This window comes from Austrofundulus limnaeus, unplaced genomic scaffold, assembly GCF_001266775.1.
Source record: "Austrofundulus limnaeus strain Quisiro unplaced genomic scaffold, Austrofundulus_limnaeus-1.0 Scaffold70, whole genome shotgun sequence".
In the NCBI taxonomy this organism is placed as follows: Eukaryota; Metazoa; Chordata; class Actinopteri; order Cyprinodontiformes; family Rivulidae; genus Austrofundulus; species Austrofundulus limnaeus.
The window spans coordinates 2,122,816-2,133,658 of record NW_013952472.1 but is presented as its reverse complement, the minus strand read 5'-3'; the positions used below and the strand labels follow the sequence as shown (position 1 = coordinate 2,133,658).

Genomic DNA, 10,843 nt, shown 5'->3' with positions numbered 1-10,843 from the left:
TTAAAAATGCAGGTTAAGACCTATAATATTTTATTTTCCAGGTTTTGGTCTATTTCAATAAATTACTTATTTCCATGAAAAGATTTCAAACTTAAAAATTCTCCAAACCCTTACTTTNCACACACACACACACACACACACACACACACACACACACACACACACACACACACACACACATATATACACACACACACACACATTATATATTTACTGGTGACGACGCGTACGGTAGATTTTTTTTTTTACAAATATCAGACAAATCTTAAATGGAGTTAAATTCCTGGGTTGTCTCAGTGCGATAAATGTTTAATCAAAAGCTGAGTTGTAAATATATGGAAAACAAGAACTGACAAAACCATGCTTGAAAAACTGTTAGATTTTACAAGATGTATATTTTGTGGGATTTGGATAATTTTGTTTTATATTTTTATTTGTAAATTTTATGAACATAGTAAAAAGATGTGAAAAACTAGGAAACGTCGACCTATGCACATTTTGAAAACTGCGATTCGGCTTCGTTTTAAAGATGTGTTTGATTGAGACCGGAAATGATTTAAGATGGAGGGAGTTGGAGCCACCGGGTCCTCAAAGTCCTCATTACAGCAGGGCCTGGTTCAGGTCTTGACATCTGGTTCTCCACTCTTCCTTTGTCCAATTATTCTTTCCCCAAATAGTTGTTCAAACTTGAGGTTTTTATTTTATTTTTCCATCAGATTTTTCTGTCTGACAATCTACCGTATCTCTGCTGAAGAGGAAGTGACAGGCCTCAAAAACACAACAGCCTACAGAACACTAAAAATTACAAGATGATCTTATCATGGAGAGAAAAGATTTTTGCCCAGTGCAAAGGAGACGTTAGACAAATTTTTCATTTTTAGCCTTTGTGTAAAATTTGTTTAGGGAAAATGAAGACTTGATCTGACTTTGTGTTTTACATTAATTAAACTATATCTACATGCTGATAATAAATGACAACATTTTAATGTTTACAGTCAATCCGGTTCAAAACCTTAATCAAACATCTGAAATATTTTTGAAACATTAACACAGAGAAATCAAAGTAAACATAAATTAACTGTTGTTGTATAAAGTTGTTGCTTCTTCAGCTCCTCGTTGACTCATTACAACCAAACATTTTGTTCAGTTTTTAAACATTTCAGCCATTTTGGCCACAGGTTGTAATAATGAAACGGTGTTGATTTCTATTTGTTGAGTCCCAGTTTTCTCTGGAARGCGTTCCCATCTCCCTTTGTAGCTTGCTGTTGGATAAACAGACGATCAGAGTGAGGTTCATGGCAACAACAACAATAAGTAAAGTCGTAACTAGATTTACCTTATTCATCTCTTTGTGTCTGTCTCGACTGACTATCTCCTCAATGATCTCTCCCTCTCCTCTCACCAGCCTGGATGAAATCAGAAACGTCAAACCAGCGCATTTAATCATTGTGTGATTGCTGAACTACAGTTATTCCTCTGGCCCACCTGGTCCGTCCTGTTTCAGGGTCCACCACCTTGCGGATCACACTCTGCCGGGCCTCGTACTCCTCTTTGGTGAGAGGCCTCTTAGTGGAGAGTCGGGCCTTCTGCTCGTCGGTCATGACTGCAGAGGAAGGCAGAAAATGATCGAGAAAAACATGGTGGAAGTCGAACTGCAACTCTAAACAGAACTGCGAACAGAAAAAAATGGTTCATGTTTGTGGAATTATGTTACAAAGAGATTTGACATGTTTGTATAGATGAACTTTAGTCACTGTGGAAAATGTTGTTGATTTTTCTACTGAATGTTGCCAAAATAATTGTCTCCATAGTGGGTGCTAAAATGTTTTTCATAACAAATGAGAGTATTTAATTATATTTTATAAGATTTTCTGAGTTTGATTCGCGTCTTTAAGATCACACAACTTTAAAGAGAGAGACTGAGACTAAAACCACGTGACGTGCCTGGCCCGAGCTCCTCTGCCTCCTCATCGTTCTGCCACATCTCCAGGAAGGATGGAGGTTTCTCCGCTGCTTTCTGGAGCTCCTCTGCATCCTTCTGCAGCTTCTTCTTCAACTTCTTCTCCTTTTTCTTCTGCTTCTTCAGCTTCGCTTTTTGCTTCTTCAGCTTCTTCTTCTTCTTCTTCTTGGCTTTGCTCTTCTTCTTCTTTCTCCTCTCGTCTCTGGAGGATGAAGACGACGAGGAAGAAGAGGAGGCGGAAGAAGAGGTGGACGATGAAGAAGAAGAGCGAGTTCTGCGTTTCTTTCTCTGCCCATCTGAGGGAGAAACAAATCCTCAGTTTCGTTTCGGTTACAGGGCTAGTTAAAGGAGGGAAAAATCAGTCCAAACCTTTCTTTCTGTGAGATTTTTTCTTTGAAGAGGATCTGCCTCTGCTGCTGGAGGAGGAGGTCGATGATGAGGAGGAGGATGAAGAAGAAGATCGTTTCCGTTTCTTTTTATTGTGTTTTTTCTCTCCTCCAGCTCTGTCCGGTGACCTGCTGCGGTCCATCACTGAAGAAAAAGTGGTTCAAGCTTCCAAAGATTGTTTTGAAGAAACGACGGAAACCCGGATGCTCATTACCGGAAACGTGTCCGCCAGCAAACTCGGCCGCGGAACACAACAAAGGTTCCTGGTTCCGGCCYATGCGCTTGAACAATGACATCATCCTAAAATAGTGTTATTTACCTCTATGCATTACTCTTATTAATTCAAGTATCAGAACTATCACTACTTCCTCAGTTTGTACTTATGAGACAAACTTAGCAGAGCAGTTATTAGAAACGATTTCCTGTTCATTTTTTTCAGTTTTAGAGTACAGACAGGAGCTATATTTAATGCATTTCCATAAGTTGTTTTATCCTCTGAAGACTCACATTTATTCAAGGTCTGCAAAATRTGCAGCTAATTTATACCTTGTCTTATAAATAAATTGACATGTTTATATATTATAAAAGTTGTTTAATGTTTAGATTTTTTTTTTCATTTTACATTGCTTTGTCAAAGCAGCGATGAATGTCCAAACATAACTTGTTCAAACACTAAAGTGTAAGCTGAAATAAGATCCAAACAAATCCAACAAATTCATGGAATCAGAACAAACACAGTCACTGCAATATGTGTTCCTCTGAGATCTGCAGTGTCTCACTTTACAGAAAACTGAAAAATAAAAATACAGATCAAATTAAAATAATATTTAACAAGGGCTGTAAAATTAAGGATAACCTAAAAAAGGTCCGAGTCTGTTAGGTGTCAGATTTTTTTTTTCTGTAAAATATAAAAATTCTGTTACAACTATTTCTAATTATATAATTACCACATTGTTTATTTTGTGATGACTGCATAGAAAGCAATAATGTGAGAAGATAAAAGTAGTACTTATTTTAAATGTTCTGCAAAGGCATTTGTGAATCTTTAAAGCTTGTATACTGATAAACATCTTTGTTCCTGATGACGATAGCCCTTAGCACTTTCAAAACAGGAGGCTAAATGAAAAAAAAAAAGGACAACAGACAAGGATCAATCACTCTGCTTTAACTGCTCACAGGCTGAGTAATAAATAACCACTGCATTCACATTTAACGTGTCTCTGTAGCAATAAATAGAAACAATCTCTCAAGATTCTTTTAAAATCTTCCTAAATGTCACAGAACATAACTGAGCAATACTGTTACAAAGAACATGCAGCTGCATGAGAGGATGTAACAGACTATACATGGCTGGACTTGACGCCCAGAAATACGTGAGCAGAAAGAGCCTCAAAGCGATCCTCTTTCCAGTCGGTGCACCGGGGCTTAGACGTGTCGCTCCACAGCAAAAAATAAAAATAGGGGGGTGGGGGGTGTTGTTGGGTGGAATGAGTCACTGCAGCTGGGGCCACTCTGGTTCATTAGGACGCAGCAGCCAAGCGGATTCTCTCCGGGGGAATCTGCAGCACATTCTTGGCGGCTTTGACAGTGTTCTTCATGAGCATTGCTACAGTCATGGGGCCAACCCCTCCAGGAACCGGGGTGATGAATCCCGCCTTCTTCCTCACGCCTGAGTGTGGACAGAAAACATGTTACAGACAAACAGCAGGGGAACTTTAATGCAGACATCCAATCCCACTCTGTCCTTCCTGTACCTTCAAAATCCACATCTCCAACCAGTCTACTCTTTCCAGTGACGGGGTCCTGAACTCTGTTTATTCCCACATCRATCACAGCTGCTCCTTCTTTGATCATGTCTGCTGTAATTAGCTTGGGAATGCCTAAAGGTCCAAAGCAAAACGGAGTAATTAAACAATTTAATCCAGTCAAAAACAGGTGGGGATTATAAACGTTTCAATCAAACAAACAAAAAGACAAACCTGCAGCAGCAACAATGATGTCAGCCATTTTAGTGTGTTGGCAAAGTTGTTCCTTTGGAGTGTAACGGTGAGAAATGGTGACTGTGGCGTCCCCTGAAGCAGAACAGAAAAAAGTATACATAAATAACTTTTATCCTGAACTTAACATTACATGTGAACAGATTTACACTAACCCACCTCCAGGCCTCTCATGTCGGCCGTCTGTGTGCAGCAACATGGCGATGGGCATGCCCACGTTCTTGGAGCGTCCTGCAACGAGTACGTTCTTTCCAAAAGTAGGAATGCCTGAAAAATACAAATATAGAAAGTTTAATTTTTTTTGGCATGTCCACTCTGGGAGTTATAAAGTAAGAAGCAGCTCCCGTTACCTGTGCGTTTGATAATTTCCCAGACTCCCCAGGGCGTGGCGGGAAGCATGGTGGACTGATCCAGGCACATGCGGCCGACATTAACTACATGGAAGCCGTCCACATCCTTGGCAGGAGCGACTGCATTGCAGATCGTACGCTCATCAATGTGATCTATAGTGAAAACAAATACGAGTACAGTCAGAACAAACGGAGCTCTAGAATGATTGATAAAATAAAAACAAATAAAACCCAACCAGAACTGACCATGCTAATTAGTCTCATTTGACATTTCCAGTGTTCACGTACCTGGCAGAGGCAGCTGGACCAGCAGGCCGTTGACACGATGGTCTGCATTGAGTTTGTAGACCAGGTCCAGCAACTCCTCCTCGCTGATATCCGAGTGTTTGAGAATCGTCTCACTTGAGATTCCTGTGAGAAAGCATCCAGCGTGTGACAACCCAAACAGGACAGTAAACTGCATTTTTAGCTCAAAATCCAACCATTGTAAACTCACGCATCCACATTACAGAAATGAGTTTAATCTTCTGCAAACATTTATATGAATTTTATAGCTGGTCACAGTATGATCATGATCAAAAACTCATCTCAGTTGGTGGACACTGGGCTCTTTTTTCATGTTTACACTGTAGGGAAATTGTGTTTACATTTGAGGATAAACAAAATGCACCGACGCTTACCGACRTCAGCTGCAGCTCGAGTCTTGTTGAGCACATAAGAGTGACTGGCTGGGTCGTCTCCAACAAGAACCACGCTCAGGTGAGGCCTGCTGTTGCCGGCTAAAACCCATTTCTCCACATCGGCCCGGGTCTCCTCTCGGATCTGACGTGCCAGTTTCCTCCCTGAGATGACCACCGCCTCCTGCCTGAGAGTTGATAAGAGAGTGACGCGAGTGTAGCAGCAATAACAAATGTGTGGGGGGGATTTATAAGTAACTAGACAGTAAATACAAAATGAAATGGATAGCACCAACTGTAACCAGTCCGTACAATCTCTCTCCAAACCCTCTTATAACTTGAAAGTGATCTGTGTTTATCAGAAGTTTTGAAACCAGAATCTGTTTCTGACATTCAATCATGCAGCTTGGAGAAGAACCAGTTTGAGTTTCTAAAGTTAGAGGCAACACATATCCCCTTGACTGAACCATATTCTTAATATCAGCGTACTGCACTTGCGAGTGTACACAATAATACCCAACTGTTTGTTTCCAAATTTACAAGGCTTTACATTACATAACGCCAAACATTAAGCGATGACCAATAGCTGAAGAGTAATGAGCCGTCATCTGTGATGTAAGAACCTCTGTTTTTCTGCCAAAACCAATTAAACCTCATGGAGAAGTATTTGGTCCCCAATGAGGTGAGAGTGAACCACAATCAAGCAAAACTGTATCAGCAAACTTTATATACAAACTATCACACAAACGTAACTGAAAAAGTCTTTTACAGAGGATAAATAAATCCTTTCTGACTCATTAAATCAATATTATAGAAAGGATCATTAAAGCTGTTTTTTGTATTCAGTTTATCTAGTTATTTAAAAGTATTTAACTCTAATTGCTACTGCATTATTCACAATCAAAAGTTGTAATAACATGTGCATGACACACCACAGGTTGGACATTATGCACTGTGATCATGCAGATCATGTGCAGGAACCATGGGATTTATTTGGGGGAGTCTAACATTAAATTAATTAACTGCCTCTCAGTTATGCAGGCTTCAAACAGAACTTTACAGCTATCCCTGACAAGTCCTCAGCAGCACAACAGAGTACTTACCTGTTACATATAAATATGTGTGCATGTTCGCTTGAATGCAAATTCAACACCTTGCTCTTCCAGGAGAAACCTGGCCCTCCACCGAGTGCAAGCAAGCCCTGTGCCCGATTTCATCAGCCTATTCACTGCTGCAGTGCTACCGGCACGCCGCTAGGGGCGCACCGCAGCACGACCAACTGCGGACATTTAGTACAATCAAATCGAACAAACCGCTCAGCGAACTAACGAACCTCACCCGAGAACACCAGATAAACCCCGACGTGGGAGTAAAACCCCGAGCCGTGTTTTCATTTGCTCGACGGGGGCGCTTCATTCACCGGGAGTCCAACTAAATTCGGTCAGAGCAGAGGCAGAGACAGACAGAGCTAGCGGACCTATCATCCAACGACCCACTCACCTCGAGGCCGACGTGTGCAGCTGACAGACTTGATACCGGGTGTGTTGACACAGTTTCCTGAGAGTCTTGACCGCTGCCATTTCTGACCAGCTGAGAGGAGGAGGAACGCTACGGCTGGCTAGTTACAAAAACACACAACACACGGACCGACAGAGCTCCGTCTAGCAAGGAGGAGAGGAGGAGCAGAGAGCCTATAAACCGCCCAAACTGCGTGGATTTGCGTCATTACCCTATTAGGGCAGGCTAATTTGTCATATAATAGTCAGACAGGCGCATTGAAAAATTACTTGCACTGATACACTGAATTTTTAAACATAGAATTTTGACATGAGGAAAATTTCATATAACTAAAATGTAGTTGTTATGGATATAAATTTTATTTAAGAAACTTTCAAGTTGGGAGCGGTTTGATTATATGTTAAGCCGGCCTGCCTCATTGAATCGGTCCACTCCCACAGCAGCTGTGAGCTCTTTAAACACATTGACCAGCATTTAAAATGTATCATTAAAACAGTGTTTTATCACTTGGAGTATTTTAATCACAGGGAGATATTTAACCTAGCAACATTTGTTGAACATTTTCTAATTTTCGTTTCTCTGTAACCGTCTGTATAAATAAATGTAGGGGGAGAATAGGAGCTTATCTGCAGGACTGTGAGGCCCCTGGATATAATTCAAAAAAGGCTCCACACCCTCATACACAGCAACACCCTGTCTGAACGACTTATGTGGTGTGTTTCTGTGGTATTTTTTCGGCATTTGAAATTTACGAGGTCTTTGTTACTACTTTTTTTGTCTTGAGACTGACATTTTGAGGGTTTTATTTTGGTCCTTTTGAGTCTAGTTTTTGTCAGTCTCTTTGTAATTATTTTTATTTATTTATTTTGCTTTGTATCATTTTGGCCAATAGTGAATTTCTTGTGTCAGTGAAGTTTGACTCAGGAGCTAATCATGAAAATTTCAGTCCTTAATTAGAGGCCTTTTCTGGTATTTGAACAAAAATAAATATCTAGTCTCTTGTAACAAATACTAACATGTTACTAAGATCTTAATATAATAGATAAGATCAAGAAATTTCCATTTAAACAACTTCAGCCTAGAGCTGTATTTTTATGGTGCAACATGTAAATACTTCCGGTAGGGGGCGACAGTCTGCACGTTCAGCTCCTTACGGACAGAGGAAGAGCAACACTGGGTGCAGTTCGTCTAGAAGCGGCAGTGAACGCTAATAAACTGGTTAAACCTAAAGTAATTTTCTAAAACTCGTATTTTGTTCACACAGCCGGGACCAGGAGTTCTAATTGACACTTTTCAACTACTTCTTCGTCAAGATGAGCTTCTTGTTGTAAGTAAAAGTAAAGAATTGCTTCCTGAGTTTTACAGTCGGGGAGCTTGCGGTTAACATTAGCTGCGCTTCTACGAAGTTCACCGGAGGAAGTTTAACTACAACTAGTCGTCTCACGGKATCTCGGAGCTAGTAGCTCAGATGCAAATCGTCTTTCTCACGCATAAGATTGTCAGCTCTTGAAGTTGCACTACTTCTGAGCAATGCTCATTTAAAGACTCAGAGCCTCAGTGTAAAATAACTTTTTTAACAACCAGTTGTGTATGCTAACTTGGTTAGCTTGATGGTTAAAGCTAACTTACGGCTGGGCTATTAGTTCTCAGCTTTATTTATTGTCCAAAATAAATCTTTTGGAACTTTCCAAACACCGATCAAGTTTCTTAAATCTTCGTGTTTACAGTCACGCCGTGATGATACAGTCAGTCACATTTCCTGTCATCTTGCACCAACAACTAGGTTACCACACTGACACGAAAATGATGCTTCATACATCTCTRAAAACACGCCACAATACGTATTTAATGTTTATTTAGCTATAAACAAATGTAACATCATTACACATTACGTTCATAGGTATTCACCTTAATGTCAGCTGATTACATATTCWAGCCTAGATAGATCTGCAGGCCCAGAAAAGACTTTGTGTCTGTCTTTGAAAATGTTTTTTTTTTTCTCACATGAAACCATTTTCTCTCAAATATTTATGTGCACAACCGAAGCAGAATACAGGAAACAGCAGACAGCTAAATCATATAAAAGTTAATGTGTTGCATTCAAAATAGCTATCATGTAGTTCAACTTAGTATTTATTACTTGTGACCTGTTACTTTAAGTTTAAAATTTATATCTGCTTTTTGTGTGTGTGTGTGTGTGTGTGTGTGTGTGTGTGTGTGTGTGNGTGTGTGTGTGTGTGTGTGTGTGTGTGTGGAGGGGGGCATTTTATATTTAAAAAAATTTCAGTTCATAGTTTCTTGCACGTCACAATTGGGTTTGAATGAAACCTGCACCGCACCTTCCAATATTCCCTTGAGGTCCTTCAAATTGAAAATAAAAATGCATTAAATGCTGAATAGGGTTGGGCAATATTGGCAAAAAAATTAATCACAATTAATTGTGGTATTTAGCCGATAACGATTAATTTGACGATTAATCCCCTGGAGTCCCTGGACACCCTTATTTCTTAGTCACATGACCAATTTAGTGGGAAAGATTTGCTCTTTGTAAAAAATTGTTCCAAATTGTGTGAAAATTACAGATTTCAGGCTATACATCATATTTTAAATTGTGTTGATAAATAAATAAATTACAGAACTTTATTTTTAATGTTCGTCATAGTTGAAGTGGAGAGGAGCAGCGAGCGGACTGACCAGAGTAATCCCCAGTCAGTCTGCCTGGTGGCATTAATCGTATTAATCGTCAAGTGCCAAAAAGTAATCGATTAATGTTTTTCTGACGATTAATTGCACACAATACGATTATGCCCAACCCTAATGCTGAAAAACCTTTCTAGAAGTCTTATGCTAACCATGTTTGCAGTAATGCTGTGTGTGACTGATATACACCAAAAATAACATGGCACTATGTTTGACATCAAGACTTGCTATCTATGAGAGATATACCAGTGAACTTCCACTGCACTGGCACAATCTCCCTTTATTTATGCACTGCTGTGTTAATTTYTCCGCAGTGGCAGTCGCTCATCTAAGACCTTCAAGCCGAAGAAAAACATCCCAGAAGGATCCCACCAGTATGAGCTGCTGAAACACGCTGAGGCGACACTGGGCAGCGGGAACTTGAGACAGGCTGTCATGCTGCCAGAGGGAGAGGATCTCAATGAATGGATTGCTGTCAACAGTGAGTGAACAAACACAATAAGCCCACGCACCTAGTCAACAAATACCCTTCTGACCAGAGGCCAATGTTAAGATGAATCTTTGATGATCCATGTAAAAAAAGGGTTAGTTTGCAGCACTCTGTGATGTGTAAGAGTAGAGTGATCATACAGCAAGGAAACTGTAAGTAACCCTAACACAACATCCAAATGTTTGCTACAGTAAGCAGTGATTGTAGCTGGAACTTTTTATCCTAAAAACTAGAATCGAGACTAAATGAGATATAGTTTTTGTTTTAATGAAATTTGTATTGTAATCTCTCACATAAACATGAGTGGTTAAAATAATGATGAAGTTTTAGAACTCAAATTGTTAAAGCAATGACTATGTTCTCTATTCTGAAATGATAACACCGTTACTGAGGACAAGAATTAACAGATCCCAGCCACACCAATCGGCCAAACAACACAGAATTTACTTTTTTAACCTTCCTACCATGTTACAGGGGGAAGAAGTTATATATTGTGAATTAAGTACAAAATTTGAAGACATTAGGTGTTTGCACAGACATCACAAGAAACAATTACTGTACTTATTTTGAGTAAGCAAATCTATGCATGTAGTAAACTTTATGCAATCCTTTTTTTAAATATATAGCTGCATGCTAAGAGGAGAAAAAGATAACATTTTATTTTATGTAATTGCACACATAGATAGATAGATAGATAGATAGATAGATAGATAGATAGATAGATAGATAGATAGATAGATAGATAGATAGATAGATAGATAGAT

The 10,843-nt window shown here is 39.6% G+C and overlaps 3 protein-coding genes across 3 annotated transcripts in view; 1 reads left to right on the top strand and 2 right to left on the bottom strand.

Moving 5' to 3' along the window:
* Positions 1-415: 415 nt before the first annotated feature.
* arl6ip4 (ADP-ribosylation factor-like 6 interacting protein 4) lies at positions 416-2,708 on the bottom strand. The gene is made up of 5 exons (XM_014010599.1): positions 2,330-2,708; positions 1,945-2,256; positions 1,486-1,603; positions 1,337-1,406; positions 416-1,262 (listed from the first exon to the last, which is right to left on the bottom strand). Exons 1-5 carry the CDS (start codon positions 2,487-2,489, stop codon positions 1,206-1,208), a joined length of 717 nt encoding a protein of 238 aa, XP_013866053.1. The 5' UTR covers positions 2,490-2,708; the 3' UTR covers positions 416-1,205.
* A 210-nt stretch (positions 2,709-2,918) lies between these two features.
* Positions 2,919-7,054, bottom strand: mthfd2 (methylenetetrahydrofolate dehydrogenase (NADP+ dependent) 2, methenyltetrahydrofolate cyclohydrolase). The gene is made up of 8 exons (XM_014010597.1): positions 6,872-7,054; positions 5,375-5,559; positions 4,983-5,105; positions 4,695-4,847; positions 4,504-4,611; positions 4,327-4,419; positions 4,102-4,227; positions 2,919-4,016 (listed from the first exon to the last, which is right to left on the bottom strand). The coding sequence occupies exons 1-8, from the start codon at positions 6,949-6,951 to the stop codon at positions 3,868-3,870; spliced, it is 1,017 nt and encodes a 338-aa protein (XP_013866051.1). The 5' UTR covers positions 6,952-7,054; the 3' UTR covers positions 2,919-3,867.
* A 977-nt stretch (positions 7,055-8,031) lies between these two features.
* LOC106519076 (MOB kinase activator 1B) overlaps positions 8,032-10,843 on the top strand; it is a gene marked incomplete at its 3' end in the record, with an annotated part of 9,077 nt that continues 6,265 nt past the window's right edge. Inside the window, 2 exon segments of the mRNA XM_014010596.1 lie at positions 8,032-8,216; positions 9,904-10,070. Coding sequence (XP_013866050.1) covers positions 8,203-8,216; positions 9,904-10,070 — 181 coding nt within the window.